This window comes from Perca fluviatilis, chromosome 24 (genome assembly GCF_010015445.1).
Source record: "Perca fluviatilis chromosome 24, GENO_Pfluv_1.0, whole genome shotgun sequence".
NCBI classification, from domain to species: Eukaryota; Metazoa; Chordata; class Actinopteri; order Perciformes; family Percidae; genus Perca; species Perca fluviatilis.
The window spans coordinates 17,132,508-17,160,418 of record NC_053135.1 but is presented as its reverse complement, the minus strand read 5'-3'; the positions used below and the strand labels follow the sequence as shown (position 1 = coordinate 17,160,418).

At 39.4% G+C, this 27,911-nt stretch overlaps 1 protein-coding gene and 1 long non-coding RNA gene across 2 annotated transcripts; one reads left to right on the top strand and one right to left on the bottom strand.

Moving 5' to 3' along the window:
• The first annotated feature begins 223 nt into the window (after positions 1–223).
• LOC120554231 (sialoadhesin-like) lies at positions 224–16,448 on the top strand. Its single transcript, XM_039792990.1, has 9 exons — positions 224–277; positions 1,972–2,010; positions 5,761–5,860; positions 7,853–8,001; positions 12,385–12,624; positions 13,375–13,668; positions 13,762–14,004; positions 15,244–15,390; positions 16,272–16,448. Exons 1-9 carry the CDS (start codon positions 253–255, stop codon positions 16,394–16,396), a joined length of 1,362 nt encoding a protein of 453 aa, XP_039648924.1. The 5' UTR covers positions 224–252; the 3' UTR covers positions 16,397–16,448.
• LOC120554286 lies at positions 13,927–27,303 on the bottom strand. Its single transcript, XR_005638359.1, has 4 exons — positions 27,049–27,303; positions 19,844–20,015; positions 16,710–16,788; positions 13,927–14,030 (listed from the first exon to the last, which is right to left on the bottom strand). It is a non-coding gene; the product is annotated as an uncharacterized LOC120554286 (long non-coding RNA).
• Between the last annotated feature and the right edge of the window lie 608 nt (positions 27,304–27,911).

Sequence of the window (27,911 nt, the reverse complement as noted above, 5' to 3'; positions counted from 1 at the left end):
ATAAAAAGTCACCAAAATGATCTATTTGAACCTCATAATTAAATCCAAAATCGGGGGAAAACTGCAAAAAGGTTCCCTTTCACTAGGCTGGCTACAGCCCTGATAAAACCGATATGACAGTTTCTGTTCTACTGTGTGCAGTAGTCGCATACCCCTCCTCAGCCTCTCGGTGTTAACTTTAAACAGGATGTTTTCACCACAGCCGGTTTATTCACAGCAGACGGCCATTGAGGCTTCAGCCTGCAGACAACCATGAAGGCAACTCTTCTTATCCTCCGTGAGTACAGACGACAACCATTCAGTAACAAACCAAAGTCACTTAAGGACAGTGCTGGGCAAGTTACTTCCAACATGTGATACATTATTGATTACTAGTTACTGTCATTTGAGAGTAATTAGTTATGTTACAATGTTACTGCCTCTGAATTGTAATGCTTTACACTACTTTTGCGTTACAGGCAGGTAGCTTGTGAATTTCACCACGGGATCAATAGTCATCTTTATCCACTGTATACAGTACAGGCCAAAAGTTTGGACACACCTTCTCATTCAATGTGTTTCTTTATTTTAATGACTATTTACATTGTATATTCTCACTGAAGGCATCAAAACTATGAATGAACACATATGGAATTATGTACTTAACAAAAAAGTGTGAAATAACTGAAAACATGTCTTATATTTTAGATTCTTCAAAGTAGCCACCCTTTGCTTTTTTGATAACTCTGCAAACCCTTGGTGTTCTCTCAATGAGCTTCATGAGGTAGTCACCTGAAATGGTTTTACCTTCACAGGTGTGCTTTGTCAGGGTTAATTAGTGGAATTATTTCCCTTATTAATAAAAAAGCAAAGGGTGGCTACTTTGAAGAATCTAAAATATAAGACATGTTTTCAGTTATTTCACACTTTTTTGTTAAGTACATAATTCCATGTGTGTTCATTCATAGTTTTGATTCCTTCAGTGAGAATCTACAATGTAAATAGTCATGAAAATAAAAAGAACGCATTGAATGAGAAGGTGTGTCCAAACTTTTGGCCTGTACTGTACATTATCATTTATTTATATTATTTTGTATTATTAATCTGAAGCCGCAAAGTAACTAAAGCTATAAAATAAATAGTTAAGTAAAACGTACAATACCTGACTCTGAATTGTGGTGGACTAGAAGTAGCTTAACAAGTAGGATTAAATTAAAATACTCAATTAAAAGCCCCTTACAATTGAATCAAAATAGCCTACAATATAGTTACTTCCCACTGCTGATAAAATGTAAAATGTATTTATGTGTAGCAAGACTAAACATTAATTCCCGACATGTTATCTGTCAGTTGCTCGATCACATTGCTGTTGTCACTGACAGGACACCGATGTCCCTAGCCCAACCGTCTCTGGTTCTGGCTCTGACCGCGGGGAACAGTGGCGGGACAGCTCGCTTCAACGCAGCATAAATATCTCATAATAACTGATACATAATGTCCATGTCGCAAATGTATCCGTCTCTGCAGTCATTTCAACCATTGAACACAGCAAAAGGAAATAGTCAGACTTTTTTTCTCTGTGCCAAAATGCCAAAAAACACCACTAAATGTCAGGTTGAATGTGTTGTAACTTGCATTACTGAGATTAAAACGGGTATAATATTACCAAAATTGTATTAGTATTGTATTAGTATTAGTATATTACTGTGTTATATTACTGCATCACAGCAAAAAGGAATACATTACTGTAAGTGCGTCACTTTTGTAACGCTTTAACTCCCAACACTGCTTAAGGATGTACGTTTGTTTTTGGTAGATTATTTCAAAAGAAATCAAAAGATGCTGAAGATGCCGATCTGATGCCATCAAGTGCCATGAAGTTATTAAAAGTTTGAACTAATATTTATGAAGCTGAACATTTGAGTGTGATTTGGATGAACGTTCAAAGGTTTTCTGCACTCACCAAGAACTGACTGGGACTGTTTTTTTCAGTGTTGTTTAGCGCCTGCAAGACGTCTGACCACCATCAAGGTAAGATTCAAGCCTTACGTGTGTGTGTGTGTATGATGGATTAATTCTTTCAGAGGACTTCAAAAGGGGGCCCGGTACCCCTAGGGGGTCCTCAGTAACTGCAGGGGGCTACCAAATTATTGTTTGATAGTTTAAAAAAATAAATGTATCAATATGTCTGAAAATATACATTAACATGAATCCAACATATTATTTGTAATGATGTAGCCAGGTAGCCATCCACAGATACAGTTAAGCTTAAGGATTGACTGTTCCACATTTTAACATTAAAACATGATGTGTAAATATGTGAATATGTGAAATCATTATTATTTTAATAGCTTAGTTTTGTATGCACCATAAACAAAGTTACATTTCAAAGCTCTAGGCTGCCCACCATGTTATTGTAGGCCCCATTTAAAATAAGGTCTCCCTCTTTTTCAGCGAGTCCTTGTGTTGCGAGAAGCCTGTCATTGATTGAAAGGGTTAAGTTCCTTATTCATTCTTGTCGTTTCCTTTTAACTTCCCGTTTATGGATAAGCGATCGTCTCATGTTTCTCACACCTAAACAAACAACACAACAGCTCGAAAAGTACTAGAAATCTTTCCAGAATTTATTTCTGGATGTATTTTACTTCATGTGACTTTCCATTCATGTACATTTTGCCATTATATGTACATATATTTAATAGTATATCCTTCACTATACATACACATACATATATATATAACACCACCATACACATACACACACATATACAATATACCACATATACATATACTATACACATAACACATATACATATACATATTTATATGACATATATATATATATATATATACACACACACATATATATATATATATATATATATATATATATATATACTACACACACACATATATATATATATATATATACACACACATATATACACATATATATATATATACACACACATATATATATATATACACACATATATATATATACACATACACACATATATATATATACACACACACATATATATATATATACACACACACATATATATATATATACACACACACATATATATATACACACACACATATATATATATACACACACACATATATATATATATATATATATATATATACACACATATATATATATACAATCTGTTTACAATCTGTAAAATAACAGAAAAACTTTACCCAGACTTTGTACTGTAATTAAAAATAATAATTTTGAATGTAGCTACAGCATTTTCTGTTATTTAAAATTGGCTTGCACAAAGCAGCTCAGTTAGTAAACTTCTGAAAATATATCTCCTATTTAATTAATTTAAGCTTTTTTCAAAGCCTTTTTCAACGCTTTAAACACTTTTTTGTGCGCTCGCTGATCCAATTGCTGGTTAATAATTTACGATAACGGTGTTGTGAATAGCTCACTACGTTAGCTACACTGTAAAACTTTTCACCGCCTCTAGGGGTGGCAGCAAAGGAGTAGGTCAGGTTATGATATTTTTTAAATTAAAATTTTACTTAGTTTTTATTTTATGTTAGTTTTGACTTTTAGATTTCATTTTAGTTTAGTTAGTTTGCAGAGTGTGTTTGCTAGATTTAGTTTAATTGCAGTTTGTTTTTGTCAGGGCCAGGTATAAATGTCTCAGAAGTATGAAGCTAAATATACATACAGAATACATAGTTGAACAATTACGGAAAAGGATTAGGGCCACATGTAAAAAAAAGTCCTGGTAACACTTTACAATAAGATACACAAAAAAATAGGTAGTTAATGATTAGTTACTGTTTTTGAAGAGGGTAGTTACCCTTTTTCAGAAGGGTAATGAATGGTTAGTTACCCTTTTTCAGAAGGGTAACGAATGGTTAGTTACCCTTTTTGAAAAGGGTAGTTACCCTTTTTCAGAAGGGTAACGAATGGTTAGTTACCCATTTCAGAAGGGTAACGAATGGTTAGTCAAAGGGTAACTAACCATTCGTTACCCTTCTGAAAAGGGTAACTACCCTTTTCAAAAAGGGTAACTAACCATTCGTTACCCTTCTGAAAAAGGGTAACTACCCTTTCAAAAACAGTAACTAATCATTAACTACCTATTTTTTTGTGTACCTTATTGTGAAGTGTTACCAGATTAAAGTCAGAAGACTTTATTCTCAGAATTCTGAATTTTATTATAAAAAAAAAGCCTTTTTCTATTCTTTTTTTTTTAAACTTAATTATTTTTTAGTTCTGACTTTTTCTGACAGAACTCAAATACATTTTTCACATTGTGGCCCAAATCGTCTTCCGTAGGGAATTGCCATAATGTTTAATCTTTGCGCTACTTTAGCGTCTGATGTGAAGCAGTCACAGCACAACGCCATGCCATAGCAAGTCTGTTCAATTTCTGTGGTCCAATGTCACGAAGAGTTGATGGAAATTTGAGGCGGATGGGCTGCTCAACAGTGCATCGCACCTCTTATGAGATGCTACTTTCGTGAGATGCGGGCGTCTGAAAGCATAGATGTGTGGGCTCGGAACATTGTCACCCCCGGTCTGTGGTTAAGCTAACAAAAGCTTGTTAGTTTTGCTTTTGATTTTTTCTATTTGTTGCAGAACCTTCTTTGTTAGTCATGGTAATGTACTTATTTCAACAAAGGGTGATACAGTACTTTTTGGTTACACTTCACTTGAAGGTATCTACATAAGAGTGACATGACACTGTCATGAATGTGTCATAAACATTATAAACAAGTCATAAACGTGTATGACATAACACTTCTGTCATTAAGTGTCATTCGGTTTTTGTTATAAGTTAGGGTTAGGGTTAGGGTTAAGGTTCATGTGTCATGACACTGTCATGTCACTCTTATGTAGCTACCTTCAAGTAAAGGGTTACCTACTTTTTTACTGCACTACATTCATTTGAGAACTGGAGTTACTCTGCCGATTAAAATGTTACGAAACGTATGATCAGCTGAGGCTAGTTCAGCAGGTATTTGGTCATATATAAAAAAAAATTTAAAAGTTAAAAAATCTGACATTAAAATGTTGACCTGATGAAAAGTCAGAGAATCACCAGAGTTATCGCAGTTCATCCTGAGGGGAACATGAATGATGAACCACATTCCATTACAATCCATCCAAGAGTTGTTGACATTGACCAATGTGGTAGTGCTTGGCACACTAAGAGAACTACTTCTTAGATTGCTCTCCTCAGTACACATCCATTGAAGTGTATTGCAGGAGAAACAGGTATCAAACTTAACCAGCATTTCTCTTAACCCTTGTGTGGTCCTTCGGGTCCCAGTGACCCGAAGGACCACACAAGGATTATGTACTTCCCTTTACTTTGTTGAGAATTGCTCTCTAAACCCTGTTTGTGTAAAGTAAGTAAGTAAAGTTTATTTCTAGAACACAGTTTAAGCTGACCAAAATGCTGTACAAACAAAAACTAAGGTGCTGTATTAACCCTTGTTTAGAGAGCAATTCTCAACAAAGTAAACGGAAGTACATAATCCTTGTGTTGTCCTTCGGGTCACTGGGACCCGAAGGACAACACAAGGGTTAAACACATCCTCAGCATTACATCAATCCGGCTCAGTCTAGTATCTGAAAGTATGATGGAGTGAGCTTTTTCAAAAGAAATAAAGCAAAATGTAAAGTGATGCTACCATGTCCTAAAAAGGCAAGGCAGTCCAGAAAACAGGCGGTGCAAAAATGTTATATATTCTCTCTCTCTCTCTCTCTCTCTCTCTCTCTCTCTCTCTCTCTCTCTCAAGTCTCTGTGACCCTCACTCATAACAGGTCTCAGTATTTCGAGTATGAGAAAATGTCGGTGGGCTGTGGTAAATGGACGGCGTGGAGATACACAACAGACGGGTCAGTTCCCCTCCACACATATCACAGATGAAAGCAAAGCTGCTTTTTTTATGTGCTGTAGCACATCAACACTGAACCCAGAATGCTTTGCTCCTCATTGATAGTCTCTTTCCCCTGCTTTATTGTCCACTTTAAAATAAAGGGTCCATAATTTACTTAATGAACATCATGCTAGCTAGATAGATAGATAGATAGATAGATAGATAGATAGATAGATAGATAGATAGATAGATAGATAGATAGATAGATAGATAAACCTTTATTGGGCTTACACAGAGACCCATACAATTAAAATTGTGAGTGCCAAATGATAAATAGCTAAAACCAGGAATAATTTAAGACATTATACACTTAGGACAGGACAGGTAAAATATTGCACATCATGTATGATATTGCAACATATTGCAAATGTATTAGCTGTATCATAGCTAGGCGGAACGAGGGAGAGAATATCATTGCAGTATTGAGTAATTGGAGCTCAGAAGCAATTTTGTAATTCTCTAAATTTCTGATCCTCTGAATAAATACAGAAAATTGGAAAAACAGGTTAAAGATCCAATTTTTTTTATTTGTCAAGGCGGAAAAAAATTAAAAATTGGATATTGGAACCTATTGTTTTTCCAAATGTCTGTTTGTGCTTAGAAAATTGAACTGATAAGCGTTACACTGACCGCTGTCTTCCCATGTCACAGTCATCAGAGAACTTGCGGGAATTGGGGTGTATAGATAATTGAAATCTGATTTGACAGACCTTTTTTTTTTTTTTAGACACAAAGGGCTAGATTTATCAAGCCGTTTGCGCCTGTTTCCAGGCGCTAATTGGTCGCAAAGACGGACGTAACTGATGCGGGCTATTTACAAACAGGGCGCACTTGGGTAAAATCGCAGATTGTCTGCCACAAGAGCGAGAAGAGACAAGTTGCGCTTTCAATATGCGTTCGTGGGAGGGTCGTGGGGAAAGTGGGAGTTCCACCCAAAAAGGTGGGAGTATAAGCGCAAAGTGCGCCGAATTATATATTCTGTGGTATTTACAAAGACTGTCAGTAAGAGCGCGTCTCTATTCTGCGGGGGGGGGGAATTCTCCGCCTCTTAAAAGCAGTTCTAAACCAGCCGCAGTCGAGTTTCCTCGTAGACCTTTATGCCGCTGGTGAAATGGCAACGGTAATCTGAGCAAGACAAAGACATAGGCGAGGCTGAAAATATCGTTAACACAAAAATTACACTTTCAGTGAACACAACATCATTTAGCGTTACAGATCAAGCAGCCATGCAATATTAGAGTTACTGGAAGAAATCAAAGATGAAATTGAATCTCCCCCATTCCAGCAGTTGTTAAACTCCTCGCTATATTACAAATATATCGGCATCAGGATCATTTCAAACAGTCATAGCATCAGCTGTTGGAATATCGCAGTCTGCACTCAGCCATATCATAGCACCAGTAGCGCTTTGCTACAGCGCAATTTACGGTATAGTGGGCGGAGAAAGACGCTGATTGCCTGATGGGTGTCAGGGTTGATAAATACTACGCAAAATGTGGAAGCATAGCGTGCGCTATTACCGAACTCGCATAAACAGACGCAGCGCAAACTGCGCCAGTGTTAGTAAATCTGGCCCAAAGTGCTTTCAGTAGCAAGAAACAGACATGGATGAAACGGGGTCAAACACAACAGAGAATACAGGAGACCGTAAACAACAAGGAAAGAGTGACATTTATATTTTTACATTTTTCAAACGTTCTTTTATCAACATTTTCTTCAAATGCTATAAAATTGAATAAAACACCCCAATTTAAAGGACGTAGTGAACTGATCAGAGCGTTGTCTGGAACCATCTACGTCATTTCTTTTTTTTTTTGACAGGTTGATTGAGAGAAACCCAAATTTCTGATATAGAAACGTTTTGGAAATGGGTCAAATTTGACCCGAGCGGTTAATAAAAACTGAATTATTTCCACATTTGTAAATGACAAATGAACCGCTGTGTTCCCAGCCTGAAGCTGTCCCAGTGTGCACTGGGCTGGGGAGACCAGGTTTCCTCGAACTGCGACATGAAAGCGGTCAAACTGTCCGACAGCGGGGTGTACTGGTGTGAATCTAAACACGGAGACAGCAGCCACACTGTCAACATCACCATAACTGGTAAGATTCAGAGAATCATAAACCACACGTACACTTCCTCTTCTTCCTCTTCCTCTTTTGGGGCACTCTTTCTTCTACTACTACTTGAATTTCTGCTTTGGCATCGATGGGACACACATGTGACCCTGATATGGTGCAATTTGTGAAATAAACAAAACTCAAGACAATAAAATAGTTATAGTGCTGCCTGCAAACCTATAACAGCCTAGTATCCATTCTGAATTAAATTTAAAAAAATTACACTTTTGCAACGCTTTTCTTCCGGTGATTGACGTTTTTGACACTTCTTTTCCAATGTTATTGTTGATTTCTTTTTTTTTTTTCTTTTTTTTAACTGTTGACGTGTTTTTCCACTACCACCAGTACTGTACACACGCCACGGACACCAACTTATTACCCACTAGTGTTACACTTATTTTTTCGGAATTCATGGTCAATAAACCTAGTTGGATTTTTAAATTGTACCTAAGTTTTGAGTCCAAAAAGCTGAAATTATGATTTATTTTGACTAATATTAGAGGAATGTATGCTGATGGATAATCAAAGACTCGTGTATGTCAAAGCTGAGTAAGAATACCATTTATAAACCATATTTTTTTTAAATAAAGGCCTAAGGAGGAGATGTAATTCCCCCCACTTAGCACTGCAATTCTCTACCTGATCGGTCAGTCTAAAGCAGGGGTGTCAAACTCATTTTAACAGAGAATCACACCAAGGGCCAGACATGGAGAGTTTGACGTGCTTTTGTTACTGCATGTCACTTTTTTTTAACATTTTGTTAGCTTTTTTCTTCATTTTTGTTCCGACATTTTTTTGGCTTTCTCAGACATTTGTCACCTTCTTGTAAATTAGTTGCTTTTTCCGACATTTTTGTACACTTTGGCGCATTTTTGTTGACATGAAGCCCTACAAAAGTCATCAAAAGAGTTCCTTAGCCATCATAGAATTTAGCAAATCAAGCAAAACTCTGGGCGTTTCCCGATATGTGTTCTTCTATTGACTTGTGTTCTTGTGTCCCTGTAAAACGTCATCTCGTGTTGCCAAAGAACTGTCCCAATACACAAGTTCGCATTTCGCCAAGAACAGTTAAAATTCCCGGATGTATTCTTGACACGCCCATTTACCGAGGACACATTGGTTGGTAACTTGTATGAACTTTGCAGCACCTGTATTCCAACAATTATTTCGGCATTCAATAGGGTGATCAGACGTCCCAAAAAATTCGGGACAGTCCCGAAATCCAAGCAGTTGTCCCGAATCCCGAATCCTGCCCTAATTGTCCCGAAAATTAGAGCAAAGTCTCAAAAGCAGACTCTTGAGTATTTTTTATTTATTTATTTATTTTTTGACTCTCGAGTAGTTCTAGTCTGATTGAACATTAAAAACTGTTCATGGTGATTGAGTCATCCTGCAGCCACTTAATTAAAGGAATACGCCACCGGAATGCATGTCGAAATTCTAGCAGCGATGTTTCCCCATTGGAATGAATGGCAAACAGAGCTATAGCTAGCTTCCTCGTAACGAGACCTCTCCAGCTCACAAAAAATGATGAAATTGTAATCGATCAAAAACGTTAGCTTTGTAAGACCATAGAGTATGTGTTATATAAATGCCATCGGCTGCTCACTGGCTGCAAGTTGCAACGCAAATTTTCATTCATTCATTTTTGAAATGGAGGCTCAGGCTGGTGTCCCGGGACCCGATCAAGATCAACACGTAGCTAAAAAGCAAAAATGTCTCTGCAGGTACCGGGAGGACTGGGTAGGGGAATACCCCTGGATTACTGCAGTTTTCCGCGATGCAAACAAAGCGTTTTGCAATGTATGTAGGAAGGAGTTTGGTGTTTCACACGGGGGGGTGGGGGGGGGGGGTCCGACTTCAGGCTCCATGCTAGCAGCAAACTACATATAGCCACGTATAGCCACGCTTTCCAAAAAACAATTCTTCATCTTGTTTAAGTAAGTAAGTACATTTTATTTATATAGCACATTTAAACATAGCGGAGCTATCCAAAGTGCTGAACAGGGTAAAAGCAAAAACAAATAAACAGTAAAACAGCCAACAAGACAAAAGACAGCATCAGAAAACAATTTTAAATGCCAGGGAATACAGATATGTTTTCAATTTAGATTTAAAAATTGAAATTGTAGGTGCAAGACGGATGTCGAGGGGCAATTTGTTCCATAGGCGTGGGGCAGCAACAGCAAAGGCTCTATCTCCCTTAGATTTAAGACGGGAGCGAGGGATCAACTCACAACTTTAATGAAACATAGATTTTTATAATGGTATATTGTTTTTTTTTTACTCTCAAGTAATTATAGTCTGATAGAACATTAAGAAGAAAACCCCCCCCGTCCCAAATTTTACCCATTCTCATCTGGTCACCCTAGCATTCGATGATGGTTGGATTTCCAGTACATAGACAGCCCAAAAATGAAAACATTTTAGGCGAGAAATGAACAGTTTAGATTTCGAATATAGGAGTTTTCGGAGCTCCATAAAATGACGAGGCCGCCAGCTTGCGCCAGCTTGCGCCAGCTTGCGCCAGCTTGCGCCAGCTTGCGCCAGCATGCGCCAGCCGGGGCCGCTTGCTCGGCGCTCGGACAGTCACACTTGGCGATCCCGCTGTAAGCCGGAGGTCTTTTAGACCGGTCCCGTGAATAAGAGGCTTTTATTTCGCCGTTGATTGATCATTTGTTTAAATATCACAACACATGTCCATCATAAGATTAACGGGAACCTGTGTAACTGTCTTTTTGGAGTTAAACTCAACAAGCACACACACACAAGCACACACACACACACACACACCCACACACACACACACCCAGCAGGCAGAGGAGAGATCTACCATAGACTGTATATTAGTCTATGAGATATACCCGTTTCTTTTCAGGAGACTTGTTTAAATTTTGCCATAGGCTATAGCCTACATTATATTTTGTATTTAGTTCATATTTTTTGGTGTATTTGTTTTCTGATTTATTAGAAGTTGAGTTTCAGTCTGTATGATAAATGAACAGTTGTACATAAAGTGGTAACATACTATGACATGTTATGTAGACTAAATTGGGAGACGCCAACCTTTATAATTTGAATTTCTAATTCCCATCTCGCTGGGCATGTACAGTGCACTACAATAATATAGAAATGATAATTCCACATAATACTAATAGGAACACAGGCATGTGCACTGGTGTGTCCTATTTTTTTTTTTTTTATTTAAACTGACTTAAACTTATACACTAATAGTAGGGATCGCGTTCCACTCTTTTGAATAAGTAAGGGGTGTTTGGGCTAAACCATAAACAATACAATTAAAGCTCAATTATTTTTATTTTTCAACATTATTGCAATTGTTGTAGCATTATGAGGTTTTCTTGTAAGGAGATTGTTTTAATACAAAGTGGTTATATTGTTGTGGTTTTTATTTCTAGCTGGTATTTTGGAGCCCTGCAGGTAGCCTCTGTGCTGGGGGTGTTGAGCAATCACAGGAAGAACGCATCGTCTCAAACTGTTAACGGCGCACAACTAGGTGGGCTAAAATGTATTGTTAACCCAAATTGATATACGGGCCGGATGTACATCTGCAAGGGGCCGGATTTGGCCTGCGGGCCTCGAGTTTGACACATGTGGTCTAAAGGAAAGGCCCTAGTGTCTGGATGGCGGCAGGGTGATCGCTTTCCACCAGGGTCCATGTCCCGTGTGTCAGTTAGACATTATACATACACATACTTTAACCCCACCCAAGATATTTTCCTAACCGTAACTTAGTGGTTTTATATATCCACGACATTCCACTTCCGGGATTGCTCCAGTGCTGACGGAAATTCTGCCCGATGTCCTTCTTTTCAGCCGGATGTCCGATACCTTACGCTTTCTTTATGTTGGGATTTCAAACTCTGGTGGATTTATGAAGACTCAGATCTCTGCAGGGTAAATCCACACAGCTAGCAGGCTATCTGTCCAATTTGCAGCGGCACCGTGGCATTGTCCAAGACGATTGGGATTGGTTTAAAGAAATGGCAATAAATCAGAGCGAGTTTTTCCTCCCGTCCCGGAATGCCGTGTGGACTAGCCAGACCCTCTTCCGCAGCGCTGTGGAGGAAGGTCTGGCAATGCGAGACTACCCTGCACTTTGTAAAAACCAAGCCTCAGCATTTGACGAACTGGGAGTGAGAATGTGTCGTCTTGGCCGAGGTCTGTACTTTCCGAGGGCCCTTCTGGTTTCTCTTTTAAAGATATATTTATCCTCTGGCGTTGATCAAACTCTCTAGTTGTAGATTCAAACATGTTTCTGTATGTATCTGTATTCAGATCAGACTGTGCAATCAGTATGTGTGTGTGAATGGATGAGATGCTGTAGTTTGTCTCTGTGTTGAGGTGGACCAGTGATCCTTGAGAGTCCTTTCCTCCCTGTGGCCGAGGGAGAAGACGTCCCTCTGCACTGTAAAACAAAGACGTCCTCCAACCTGCCCGCTGAGTTCTATAAAGATGGCCACCTCATCAGGACAGGGACGAATGGCAGTTTGACCATTGGCAATTTTTCCAAGACTGATGAAGGTGCCTACAAATGTAAAGTAGGTGATCGAGAGTCTCCACTCAGCTGGCTGCTGACGAAAGGTAAAGGTCTCCTGTCAATTCACACAAATACACTCACTTTATATATATTTTCATCTTGAAGTTTTAGTTCCAATAAACACTTGGTGCATCAACTGTTATTTTCTATTTTTTATTACACAGTTACAGAGGTCACATTATGTATCGGGCCCGTAGACAGGGGGGTGGGTGGTTCGAAAGACCCCTCCTCCCCCATCACTGCCAAACTAACTGCGTGTCAATCACTGCTCATGCGCACACATTCATTCTCACGTTGTGGGCTTTAGCGGAAAAGGGGGAGGGACTGAGAAGTTCTCGATGATCACATTTTTGGGCTAAGTCCTGGATCTTCGCAATCCTACCTACGGCACCTTTAACTGGCACGCAACATGTTAACAAGCTAACGTTTAACGTATCAACAATCCACGCAACTAACTGTATGCAGTCATAGCAAAATGTTTGAGGCGTGCGTGCGTTTGGACTAAAAAAGGTTATACACGATCTTGGTGAGCAATTTGACAACTTTGTCGTAAATATTTTCGGTGCATCAAAAAATGTGCTTGTTAAGATACCGGCAGACAAGCTAATCCAGCACAAATTAGTGCATTAAAAAGTCACCAAAATAAAGTATTTCAACCTCATAAGTAAATACCTCTTCCACTAGGCTGGCTACGGGCCTTTTTACTGATAAGCAGCTTAACTAACAGTGTCAGCTAGTGGACATTAGAGGAACTGCAGCCGAGCGCACTTTCATTTTGACGTTGGCGTCCCCAGATGATTCTGCGCCTGCCTCGCTCACAGCGTCCCCCGACTCGTCTCAGCTGTTTGAGTACAAGAAACTGTCTCTGAACTGTGGGGACAACAGCAGCTCTCATGGGTGGAAGATCTTCAGGGCCACAAACTTCAATGCCAAGTCTGTCGGAAAGATGTCCAGCTGCGGTGAGGACTGGGGGGTCCCTACCTCCTTTGGCTGTGAGCTCAACGCCGCCAAGCAGGATGACAGCGCAATCTACTGGTGCGAGTCTCCTGGGAGGCAGCGGAGCAACTCTCTCAACATCGGTTTTCACGGTAGGAGTGTGAAAAAAAAGACAACAACTACGAGATGAGTAAGAACCACAGAGGGACACGCAAACACATTTTCCCATTTCTCTCCATGTTCAGATAAACCGGTAATCCTGCAGAGTCCCGTCCTCCCTGTGATGGAGGGACAGGAAGTCACTCTGTACTGCATAACAAAGCAATCCTCCAACCTCTCCGCCGATTTCTATAAAGATGGCTCGCACATCAGGACTGAGCCTGGAGGTCGCATGACCATCCGCCATGTAAATACGACTGATGAAGGCCTCTACAAGTGTCACATCAGCGGGGTTGGAGACTCTTCACCCAGCTGGCTGTTTGTCAGAGGTAAGGAAGTCGTGACAGTTGTAAACCTGGAGAAGAGGCCCAGCAGGTGGTGAGTCGGTAGGGCACTGGCAGCTGTTTGAAGAACTTAATGTATGTGCACGATTCCTGCACTTTAGGGGGGTTAAATACATTTTTATTTATTTTTTATTATTAGTTTATTTGTCAGGGGCAATGCAGTGCACATTATTACATACATAATTATCATAGTCAAAGCCATGACAATATATGTAGATGTGTCGCATAAAAGGTTTCTAGCCAATTGGCTAATTCACAACCCCAGTCCTTGGTCAGGCCTTTCTAAAAAGATAATCCAAATATAAGTTTTAAAAAGAACTACATAGTGTGAATTACACAATCATGCAATAGATAAATTGTATACTAATATATTTCATCAGCATTTCACAGAGTCGTGACCACAGGAACCCTTTTAATGTCATTTTTCAAAATGCTTCTGTGATAACTGTGCTTTTTATTATTATTATTTTTTTTTTAATAACATTGTGGACCATCATGGTAGGGGGAAAAACTGAATTATATAACTAGAAAGACACCAACAATTCTGAGAAAACTTTTTAACTTGAATGCTGAGCCACAGGGCATTTAGTTCAAAGGTCAGGTGGTATTACAAACAGAGTCTGATATTTATCCATGGGGAAGCCGACATTTTCTAAATGCTGTATCGATAACCTTTTGAAAATTTTAGATTTACGCGATTTTTACTTTTTTTTGTTTTTCGGAATGATCTAGGCATTTGGAATCTGGGTTTAGTATCAGAATGTTGCAAAAGTTCTGCACAACAGTCTGGGGGGGAACCAGTTGGTCATCACAAACTAAAGCTAAAAGCTACAGATGTTGATCTCACACGACAAACCTAACGCTAACAACAGAGGGGGGGGGCCTCTGTTTGTCGTTATGTGCAGCTCTAGTTCTGCACAACAGATTACCACAGACTTTTTAAAAATATTTTTTTTTTTTTAGCAATTATTTTTTCAGGGGTGCCGGGATCAAGTTTAGGGGTGCTTCGGGACACATTTCTTTTGTCTCAAGATAAAGTAATGTTTCATGTTTTTTTTTTTTTTTTTTTACACTAGATTATTATTATTATTATTATTATTATTATTATTATTATTATTATTATTATTATTATTATTATTATTATTATATTTGATTATAATTAACATTACCACATAAAAAGGTCATGGCTTGTTGGTTTCAGACCAGCTGTGTTTGTTTTTCCAGCTACATATAGCAATACTACCAAGCCTTCACCCCCTGCACCCTCCCAGCTAGTGCTGAGTTTGATTCGCCATCTGGTGGTGGCCTGTCCATACTGCATCGCCACCGTCCTCTACATATGGCTGTCTACATGTGGACATAGGCCCAAAGGTAACCCATATTCTCAGCCATGCTTGCCTGTACCAACGTGTTGGACACACATTGACACGTTGACTACAGGGGTGTGGTGCCGCAGGAACAACTCTCCGCCACTTTTTTTATCCCACTAAACCTAAAACTATGTCACCTTCAAATGCCCTCCATAATCTCACTCCTCCATATCTCTCTGAACTCCTTCAGCCCTACTATCCCACTATGGCCACGCCAAGACCCGCCCTACGAAGCAGCTCGATTGGTTGGGGTTAGGCATTTCACCTCGAGTGGTTAAGGTAAGGGGTTTGGGTGATTGGTCAGGGGATAGGACATGTACATGTAAGCATGGACGCCTGGCCAATAGTAGTGTGTGAAAGCTATTGAAGGGCGGGTCTTGGTGTGGCCATAGTGGGGAAAAAGATATTGCGTCCCGAACACTCCGATCCCCCCTCTTCCTCACTGCTTTTTCACTCTTTCTGCCCGCCTGGCCTACCCCACATGACTTCACTCTCCATCAAAATAATGGATGAATTGCTTAATTTTAATTTTCCATTACAATCTTTTAAATTTGTTTTAATGTAATTATATTTGCCTTTTTAACTGTTTTTTTGCTTGTTTTAACTGTAAGGTGTCCTTGAGGGCTATGAAAGGCGCCCATCAATAAAATGTATTATTATTATTATTATTATTATTATTATTATTATTATTATTATTAATAATATAATAAATGCACAAACAATATAACACAATAAAGGAAAGGGAAAAAGCCAAAAAGCATAATTTGAGCACTTCAAAAAAATAGCACTACACCCCTGGTTGAACTGATGAGAAGTCAGGGGCTCATAAGTTTTTACAGTTCATCGATCGATCAATGTCCTCATCACAACATGCTTCATTAGGTCACTCTGCAGGAAGGAAACCGCTCGTTTCCATGGAGATGTGTCCACCCAGCAAGGACGATGAGGCACGGGGCCGAGAGGACGATGTCGTCATTGCTGACGTCACCACCGAGCATCATTTCTAAACTCTCTCTCTCTCTCTCTCTCTCTCTCTTATGTTGTTTCTTTCTGACTTTATATCGGTTTTATATGGTTACTTTTTTGGTTTGATGGTTGTTGTTTTTTTTTGCTTTTGTCTTTTTTTTTTTACACTGTATTCAATATTTTCAAAATAAAGTTCAAAGTTTAGTTCTGTTGTGAGACGTATCTTCTCTTTGAAAAAAAGCTCGACCTCTGTTTTTCAGACACATGGAACAGTAATCTGAGCCTGTCAGCGGCCAAACAAGCACTTTTATGTACGTAAATTAAAAAGGTGCTCCCAATTGCCCAGTAACTTACATTGTAGCTTGTTTCCCTGTCAATCTCGCTTAATACTGGCCAATTCATGATGCTCCATCAGTCACTTTCACACAGAAACCTGGAAAAATAGGGTCAGATTATTAAAAAACCCCAAGTAACCAGGGTTCAAAATTAACTTTTTCTTCCACCAGCCAAATGGCTAGTGAATGTTCAAATTTGACAAGCCACTCAATAGATTACCATTGTTTTTTTGGATGATGAGTGAAGCAAATCTACCAGCCACTTACATATTTTACCAGCATTTCGCTAGTAGATGGTGCTGATTTTGAACCATGCAAGTAACATACAACACATTGAGCGAAGACAACGATAAGAAGACTCTGACAGCATTATTCTAATGAGAACAGCTGAGCCTGCACTGCTTGTCATGCTAACAGATACCACAGCTTCTTATCAAACCGTCACAGAAATGCAGTCCAGAGAAATTAACTGCAGTTCACACAGTGTAAACATCTTTAACGGAGAGATCAGCGACAGTGGTCTCACAGAGAATCAAACTATTTTTCTTACTTTAGTTCCACAAAACGTCCTCATGAGAGGGCGTGTCATGGATGGGAGATACGTCAAGGCGAGGTGGCTGCAGCACCCTACAGCCAAGATGGCCGCCACCTTAAAAACTACAAAAAGTAGGTTACCAGCACAGAGAGCAAGCTGTGTTTAACAAGGCACTGCTCTGAGAGAGCACAAAGAGACAGGGCACAGACTGTCAGGTCCAATCTCCACCCTAAACTTAGGCCGGCGAACAGACTGGCTGCGTGGCGTGAGCGTGTCAGCTGTGTGGCGTGTCCGTTTTTATTTCGGCTCCCATGTTAACAGGTTAGCGCTTGCACGCTGCCTGCGTGACACGCACGTCTCGGGCGCGGCTCGAGCATGCCGCACGCAAGCATGTTGGAATCCTTTCCAGGCAAAACAGAATAGGAAAAGATGTTTATATGTCATTTTGACACAAATACATATTAATAAATGACATGTTGATGTTTGAAAGTCTCTAGGTTTTGACATAAATGCATATATAAATGTCATATAAAAAAAACAGAACGAAATATTCTGTAGCCCATTTTGCTGCCAATACTGCCAACATTGTCTTTGCTGTAATCAAATCAGTATATATTTATGTTTACCGTGAAGTATTCTACTGCTTGAGTGTAGTTAATCAATGGGAAACATCCATGTGGACAGATAAGGCTAGCAGCAGCGCCATGTCGGACACGTTTCTGGTCATAGACATCGAAAACGCCACGCAGTCGCCACGCAGCTGACACCCAGCTGACACGCAACAGGAACGCCACGCTCACGCAACGCAGCCAGTGTGTGGCCGGCCTTAGGGTGCAGTAAGCGATGCTGTGCAAAGATTGTTGATATTTGAACTCAACTGCCAAACCAATTAACTGTACTTAACTTAACTGTACAATCAAACATCGTTAGTCTGAACAATCCATCAAGGATTGCTCAGACTAACGATGTTTGATTGTATTAGGTGACATAATGCAAGTAAATTGAGATAACAGTAGGGAAGTAGAAATGTAGCTGATGTGGTTGTTGTAATTTGTACAATTGTTTAGATTGAGTACATTTCAGATTTCCCTTGGTAGGGTCCAGATAATGTCAGCGGCAGGCTATAAAAGGCTGCCAGTTTCCATCTAGCGCTGCTGCTGTCCAGTGTTGTAATGTAACAGAGTACAAATACTTCGTTACTGTACTTAAGTAGAAATTTCACGTATCTGTACTTTACTTCGCTATTTAAATTTATGTCAGCTTTCACTTTTACTCCACTACATTTCCTAGATAAACTGTATACTTTTACTCAGTTGTATTTCCACTAAGCTGCTTAGTTACTCGTTACTAAAAAATAAAATTAGAAGAAATGTGTGCGACTGCAATAAGGGAGGTTTGGCGAATCACTGCTCCTAGATTGCATTACGCACGCTCCGCACGCCGCGCGCTCTATTTCAGCGCGTTTGTTGCTAAAGGAGGAGGAGGACGCACAACTGAAACCGCCACGGAAGCACGAGCACCTACTGGAGGACCTCCCGTTATCGTAGACGACCACCCCGACGATAGCGGTGAACTCGGTGAACAGGGTAGTGGTGAAGATAACGTCATACACCCGTGGCCGTATTTGCAAGAAATGTTTCTGTACATTGATGTCAGCTCTAAAAATATGCCGTTTGTTCTTTGAACTTCAGAGAATTGTGCCTGAAAAGTCCTAGAAAAGAATGTGATTTTGATTTGATGAGTGAGATTAAGAAGATATGGGAACCCTGAATATGCTTTATGCTTTACTATAAGAAAGCCACAATAAAAGTTCTAACCGCCTGCTTTTAAAAAAATAAAACTTTACTTTTACTTCAAATACTTAAGTACATTAAATATCAGAAAATTACTTTTGATACTTAAGTACAGTATATATATCAGATACTTTAAGACTTTTACTTAAGTAATATTCTAAAAAGGTAACTTTCACTTCTACCAAAGTCTTTTTCTAGTACGATACTTGTACTTTTACTCAAGTATTGCTTTCTAGTACTTTATACAACACTGTTGCTGTCAGGACCACGTGCTGCCTGTGGTGCTCAGTTTGTTCGTTGCAATCGTGGCTTTCATTTTTGGGTTGTTGGTGAAATAAACGAAAATAAATGTTGATCTGCACTGTACCTCGGCCTCAAGTCTCCTGCTGGACATATCCGACCGCTATGCGGCCATTCTAACAGGCTAGAATAATGTTTTGTGGCTGGTGCACTCCTTTCTTGTTCGTTTTCCATTCCATTAACACCAGATTTCTTTTTAGCGCACACAGAAAATAGAGTGCTAGGTGACCATGAGAAGATATTCACTAAATTTGACAAAAACATCACTTACTATACCTTTGAACCCTGAACCCTCATTGACTTCACTGAAGTCACACGGTAAGTAATCTCGCATTGCTCCGGACATAGCGACGGGTGTTCTGCAAAGTAGTTTCAGGAAGGAACTTGTTTTGATGGAACATTTGCACCCCCCCCGCAAAGGAAAACGCCACATGCAATATTAAACGGAGGTAACTGTTCACACCATACAGTAACGTGAGCTCTTTAAATTAGCTGGATACATGGTTAAACCTCTTTTGCTCTTACCAGTGTTCCGCCACGCGTACTTCGGCCACAGCACTCCAACCAATCGGTCCCAAAACGTCCCAGTTAAAGCCCAGTGATGTTGATGGGACTCCCCGGGACTCACATGTGGTCATTTGAGTCATTGAGTCCCAGTCCTTAACCACATTTCTTCACCATCCTCCAAGAAACCGTCCTGAAATACAATCATCCTGAAATGAATGTGGGGGCGTTCTAAATTTAAAATCTTTGTTTTTCTACATTATTATTACTGTAGTTAAAAATCAAAGTCATCTTTAACATGAATCAAACATTACACAAATGGCTGGATGATCAATCATCAACCTTTTAAAGTGCCCATATTATGATAAAATCAATTTTTCTGGGATTTGGGGTGTTATTTTGTTTCTCTGGTGCTTCCACACGCATACAAACTTGGAAAAGAAATCCATCCATGGTGTTCTGAGTGAGATACGGTTTCTGAATGTGTCCTGCCTTCAGTCTCCTGGTGAGCTGTTCAAAATATGCAGGGCTTTCTACGTCACTAGCCGAAAAGGGGTGGCTAACCGTAGCATGCTAGCTCATTCTGAATGGCAAAACACTGCTACAACACACACTAGTTCACCATAATCTACAAAAGAACTACATACATGTCCCTGTTCTGCAGGTATTCCACGCAAAATCGGAAGTGCGCTCTCGTTTAGAAGAAGTCTCCCGGCTAGTCCTGTCCAGTACTGAATGAAGATGTAGAAATAGCTAACTAGCTCATGTGAGACTTACCTAGCTACTGCGCATGTGCGCCATTTGAAAAGATTAGATAAGAGACTACCGATCACACGACAAAAAAAGGACTCTTGCAAAGCCAGGAAAATGGATGAAATAAAACCCCTTTAACGTTGCTAGATCCTGACAAAACATTGTCTCTGTCTAAAGGGTACAAATGCTCTTTACTTACTTAAATAAACACAAACCTCATTTAGGCCTACTAGCTTTAACTGTCGGAGCTAACTTGACATTACCAACACATGTTAATACGCAGTTTATGATGCATTTTTTTCTCACTGAGTGATGAGTTGAAGAAGCAGCCTCTACCTGGAGGAACTGCAACGGAAGAGCAATAATTCATATTTCTCCGCAACCTTATATTGAGGAGAGGGTTAAATAAAATGGGTATAAGAGTTAGAGAAGGTCATTATTGATAGCAGTGGAGCCGGCTGACACATTGTGTGTAGCCTAAGAAGTTGCTACATTAAGGTTCTATAAAAGCTTCTCCTCCTGTAGTCTTATGTACAGCGGAGCAACAGAACAGGAGTGAACGAGAGCTAATGGACAGTAATTAACTGAAGTGATACCATGATGTACGCTGTTACAGATATAGCTCCTGTCAGTAACATGCTAACGTACGGAGCCCCCCTGGTGTCATCTGAGAAAAAAATAAAAAAAAACGTGCGCACGGTTTTATAATCTGTTCGCACGGATTCATAATCCGTGCCCTCAGTTTTATAAACTGTTCGCACGGTTTTGCAATCTGTGCGCACGGTTTTGTAAACGTGCCCACGTAATCTGTGCCCTCGGATTTCTAATCTGTGCGCACGGTTTTGCAATCTGTGCGTACAAATTTGTAAACGTGCCCACGTAAACGCGCACAAATGTTTAACATTCCAGAGAAGACGGCACGGGTAGCCTACTTTCAGCAGCGTCTGCATCTGACAAGTAAGTTATATTTATCTTGAATTAAGGCTAGATTTAATGCTATATTATGTATTGCATTGTTCATTTTACTGCTTTCTTAACGTAACGTTGCATGTATTGAGCTTTTCACTCACTCCAAAACCGTTCAGTTAGCTAGCTAGGCTGGCGTTCTGTGAGCACCAAAGTAACTGCTGCTGTTACAGATAGTGAGGAGGTCTGGGTGGGTGGGTGGGTGGGTGGTTTTGTTGCCTTAACATAAGTGTAATGTCCCGCCGAAACGACCAGCATCTCGCGGGGCCCTAGCTGTACTCAGCTCAAAGTCGCCCTATATTGAGTAAACTGAACTAGCTACCAACTCCCGCTGATACAGCGACATATCACCGAGCTGTGTAGCCGCCTAACAATATCATATTCTCGGGTAACGCAACTTCCAACCGCTGCTGCTTTTTACGGGGCTCTGTGGTCTGGTCTCTATTTTCGTAAGATTTCATTTATATGTGTGCTTACATTTTCGTACCATATCGAACAAACATCTTCATGAGAATGCGCTTGTCCAGTTATGAAGCTTCAAACACTGCAACTTTGAGCATCCAATTAGTTGAGCAGATTTTTGTATCTTTATATATTTGTAAGCTAACGTTACACACTTTATTCTTAATCATCACATATACCAAACAGTAGGATATAACCATTGCTTGAATAAAAACGCTATAATCAGGGGCAGATGTAGGCATAAAAAAGCTACTTACTTTTCATTGGATATGATACTCTAACTTTTTGTATACACTTAGCCTATCTTTTCACATCTTTGTGTGCAGTTGTCTTCCTTTTTATTCGTTATCTTTTCTTTCTTTTTTAGCTTTGTTATCCTTGTTCTTAGGAGGTTATTTCCTTGAGACAATTAAAAAAAAAAGATTGGTGATTAAATGACCCAAATCCTTTATCACAAAAAGGCCATGGGGTCACAATTTCACCTGGGTTTATTGTAAAACAAAGTATATATATACCTAAATGCAAATGGTATATAAAAGGACTTTAATAAAGGAATTCAATAAACAATTTTCTCACAATCAAACGAAGAGCTTAAAAAAAGATCTTTGCAGTTGGTCTAACTTGTCTGCAAACATGTTTTGAAATCTACCAATAGACTGCGACAGAAAACATAATTGGGTCATTGTCTCCCCTACTTATGACCCACTTTGGTTTTTAGTAGCCAAAAAGTGTGATCTTACTGTCTTTTCTTCTGGTTGCATTCATCTAGGAATATATATGGCAATCAAGCCCTCAAATTGAAATATTTCCAGGTTTTACAGGGAATATATTGTTTTTCCCTAGTAATCATGATTAATTGAATTAATATGATTTTATCATTTCTACTCTACTACTCACCTTTGCAGGATGATTTGGATTCAACCAAGGAGACCTGGAACAGCCACCTGATTCGTCCATCAAGGAACGAACATGTTCCCTATGGTCGGCCTGATGCCATGTATGCTATCCCAGAACTACTGTATATAACACAGAGGACTATCTTTGCCAGGTGTCTGAGGAAAATTGCATCAGGTGTGATTCTGACTGCATCCACCGCAGTGACATTGCTTGTGATGAAGATGTGTTCACCCTCTGCACCTACCTAATGGCCCAAAACAACCTCCATGTTCCTGTGGATGCATACATGGCCACTGACCTCTACCTTTCCCTGAGAGAAGAACTGACTACAATATTAAACATTGATAGGTAGTAGCAGAGGCATTTCAAAAGTAGTCTAACCAAGTCCTCACTTACTGAAATGCATTACGTGAGCTACACAAGGCACAACATTGGTGGGCTCTTCTGGCCTTAGGAGATTAGAGCGGACACAGTCTCCAGACACCCCAATGACTGATGTAGATCATCACACACACACACACACACACACACACACACACACACACACACACACACACTGATCAAAACATACACTGATAAAAGCTACAGGGTCTAACAATCCTGAATTTAGTGAGATCAACACAAGTAGGGTAGAGAGGGTGGAGTTTTAAGTAGATTTTCAAATGCAGCAACAATTTTTACTTAATAAATACATTTAGTTTGTACTTGTATATCTCTTGTTGTTCTTGAATTCTTTTCTGGCCTTCAGATAGTTCTGTCACACCTACCAGACCAAGAGGCTTCCCTTTCTTAGAAGAGTATCAGTAACCTGCTTTAAGTATTTCTTGGTGCTCCCACGGACAATATACTGGTTTACAAAATGTTCACATTTTTTAAAATGTTTATTAGTCTGTATTTAGATTGCACAGATTAGTGCAAATACAGTAGACTTCACTGCATAGACCCTGAATTTCATATTTTTATTGCATCTGCATTTAGAGGTATTCTGTTTGTAAATTCATTACTTCTATATCCTCCAGGATATGATTATAATTACTCTGTGTATTGATAAGACTATGATGCTGTCCATGGTGCTGAAATGTTAGTAATTGCACCTTTTTTATTAGTCCCTCCTTGCTGTCAGCTTCATTGTGGATATATATTTTCTAAACTATATATGAATGAACTCAATTCTAAACTGTACTGTAGTAAAGTTTAGAGTAGTGTCACCTTTATTATCAGAGTGGCAAGTAGCAACATTATGTGGCGAAAGAGTGACATGATTGTTGTCACACTGCGGCCTGTAGTATTATGGTAAACTTGTATGGAAAGGGTATATGAATTACGATATCACAATTTTTTTAATGATTACATGCATTAAAAAGAATTGGTTTATTAGTTTAATACTTCATGAACTATCAGGAATCTACAATATTTCAGTATCTCATGCATGACTTAAAGCAATAACAATTTTTTGATTAAGGCATTCATAATGAGTTAATACTGATATTTAGGTCTTTAAGTCTGCAGATAAAAGAACAAGCCCTAAAACCTACCAGTCACAGCAGTGTATGTTTTCTGTTTGATACCAGGTGTTATAATCATAATTAACAAAGCATTACTTCATGGGTTTGCCTCTTAAAATAAAGTGGTGAGCTGGTCCGTATTTAAGACAGATAAATGTTATGGTTTACTTATTTCTTGACAAGCAGTTTAAGATTAACAAACACCTCTACATTAGTAAAAAAGTTCATTTTATAAATATCCTCCTTTTGGGCATTCATTCATTGGGCATTACTAATGATTACTTGTTTAATGAAATAACTCATGTCCGCCCCCCCATCTCTCCCCCCCAGAATCTCCTAGAATGAGAAACTCATATACACACTTAGATCTGTGTTGTTTAATAGCTCAAAAACATGAACAGGAAACAGCCTTTAGAAAAATACAAAAAATATAAATAAGGGACTTATCTTGTGTCAAAAAAAGGGAAACAAGTCATACATAAAAAAAAAAAATATGTAAATTCATCACCATAACCTATTGAATTGGCATGTAATACACCCTTTCAAAATACAATTCTGTATTGTAAAAACTGTATTGGAACAATACATTTACTGTATATGTTTATAAAAACATTTATGTTTATAAAAAAGTGGAACAAATGTTTATATAAACATGGGAAACATGTATGTAAACATCACACTCTCACACACACACATCAAAACATACACTGATAAAAGCTACAGGGTCTAACAATCCTGAATTTAGTGAGATCAACACAAGTAGGGTAGAGAGGGTGGAGTTTTAAGTAGATTTTCAAATGCAGCAACAATTTTTATTTAATAAATACATTTAGTTTGTACTTGTATATCTCTTGTTGTTCTTGAATTCTTTTATGGCCTTCAGATAGTTCTGTCACACCTACCAGACCAAGAGGCAAGCACACACACACACACACACACACACACACACACACACACACACACACACACACACACACACACACACACACACACACACACACACACACACACACACACACACACACACACACACACACACACACGAGATCACTGGCCAACCATGGAACCAAATCACCTAAAACAAACAAAACAGGGATATGAATACATGCAGATATAAAAGTATGGACATAAACTTATGAAATTGTGAGTGACAGGGATACCAGCAGTTTGTTGAAGAGTAATTCCTGTCCATTATTTTTCTGGCGTGTGTGCCAGAGTAAAGCGTGAAAACAGTAGCTAACATATAGTTTTGTTTGCAGCGAGGAAGGCAGACTTCAAAGAAGGAAACACATGCTGGTTTTTATTTATCGTTAACATTAGAAAATGTTAATAGGTAGTACTTGGATGAAGGACAATCAAAATCAGGCCTTTGTATTTTAAACTTAAAAAACTAATCTGTAATAGTAGTAAGAGGGGTTAAGAGTTACAAATTGTACATGAATGTTAACACTGTTACTCTGGTGTCAGTCTATGTGTCGGAGCATGACTGACACATTCTACAGTAATAAAAATAAAGGATAACCATATCAGCTGACCGATGCAGCACTACACCGCGTGTGTGCATGTACAGTATATGTCCCAGTTTGGGTTTTTCAGTTCAGTCACTTTAGTAATCCGAATGGGAAACTTTATCAGTCAGGAGTGCCAGATAAAAAACATTCAAACAACGTAACGTTAGCTTACAAATATATAAAGATACGAAAATCTGCTCAACTAATTGGATACTCAAAGTTGAAGCTTCATAACTGGACAAGCGCATTCTCATGAAGATGTTTGTTCGATATGGTACGAAAATGTAAGCACACATATAAATGAAATCTTACGAAAATAGAGACCAGACCACAGAGCCCCGTAAAAAGCAGCAGCGGTTGGAAGTTGCGTTACCCGAGAATATGATATTGTTAGGCTACAACACCTCGGTGTATGTCGCTGTATCAGCGGGAGTTGGTAGCTAGTTCAGTTTACTCAATATAGGGCGACTTTGAGCTGAGTACAGCTAGGCCGGGCCGAGATGCTGGTCGTTTTCCGGGGACATTACACTTATGTTAAGGCAACAAAACCACCCACCCACCCACCCACCCAGACCTCCTCACTATCTGTAACAGCAGCAGTTACTTTGGTGCTCACAGAACGCCAGCCTAGCTAGCTAACTGAACGGTTTTGGAGTGAGTGAAAAGCTCAATACATGCAACGTTACGTTAAGAAAGCAGTAAAATGAACAATGCAATACATAATATAGCATTAAATCTAGCCTTAATTCAAGATAAATATAACTTACTTGTCAGATGCAGACGCTGCTGAAAGTAGGCTACCCGTGCCGTCTTCTCTGGAATGTTAAACATTTGTGCGCGTTTACGTGGGCACGTTTACAAATTTGTACGCACAGATTGCAAAACCGTGCGCACAGATTAGAAATCCGAGGGCACAGATTACGTGGGCACGTTTATAAAACCGTGTGCACAGTTTATAAAACTGAGGGCACGGATTATGAATCCGTGCGAACAGATTATAAAACCGTGCGCACGTTTTGTTTTTGTTTTCTCAGATGACACCAGGGGGGCTCCGTACTAACGCGATTAGCATTACAAGTTCTAGAAACTTCATAAAACTGATAGTGTTAAAATTGCACACAAGTGCATTCACCTTCTGTAGAGCGCAGGCTGTGGGGGGGGGGTTCAGACAGGACACTGCAGCACACCGACACAGTGCTCTCTTCAAACAGAGGCTGCAGGTAAGAGACAGAGAAACGTGCTCATGTCACCAACTGTTTCCTCTCTCTTTCTCTGTGTGTCCTGTGTTGTTGCCGTGGTGATTCCCTCCCTCTCCTGGCTCCTGATTGGTGCCAAGCTGGTTCACCTGCTCCCAGCTGCACACCTGCAACCCATCCACTAATCACTCCCTGCTGGCCACATCCTTGTCTGTTTCTCAATCTCAAGAATTCAAAGGACAGACTTGTGTTCTTGGGGAGAACAACCTTGCTAAAGGTTCTTGGAAGAATGGACTCGCAAGTTCACAAGCACAGAAAACGCTGTTAACAGTTTGAGACGATGCGTTCTTCCTGTTATTGTGCAACACCCCCCCCCAGCACAGAGGCCGGCCTGCAGTGCTCCAAAATACCAGCTAGAAATAACAACCACAACAATATAACCACTTTATATTTAAACAAGCTCCGGGACAAGAAAACCTCATAACGTTACATATATTGCAATAATAGCGAAAAAACAAACTTATTGAGCTTGTGTCTGCCGTTTAGTCTACATAACATGCCATTCCATGTAACTGTTAATTTATCATACAGATTGAAAATAAGTACACCAAAAAAGTATGAACTAAATAATAAATCTAATGTATATAGCCTACAGAGTCATAATTTAAACAAGTCGCACGACGATAAACGAGTATATCTCTCTCCCGCCTTTGCGTGCTGTGCTGTGTCCGAGTGTGTGTGTGTGTGTGTTTTAGGGGTGCACGATATTAAAAAATGTGATATTGCGATATCGATAATG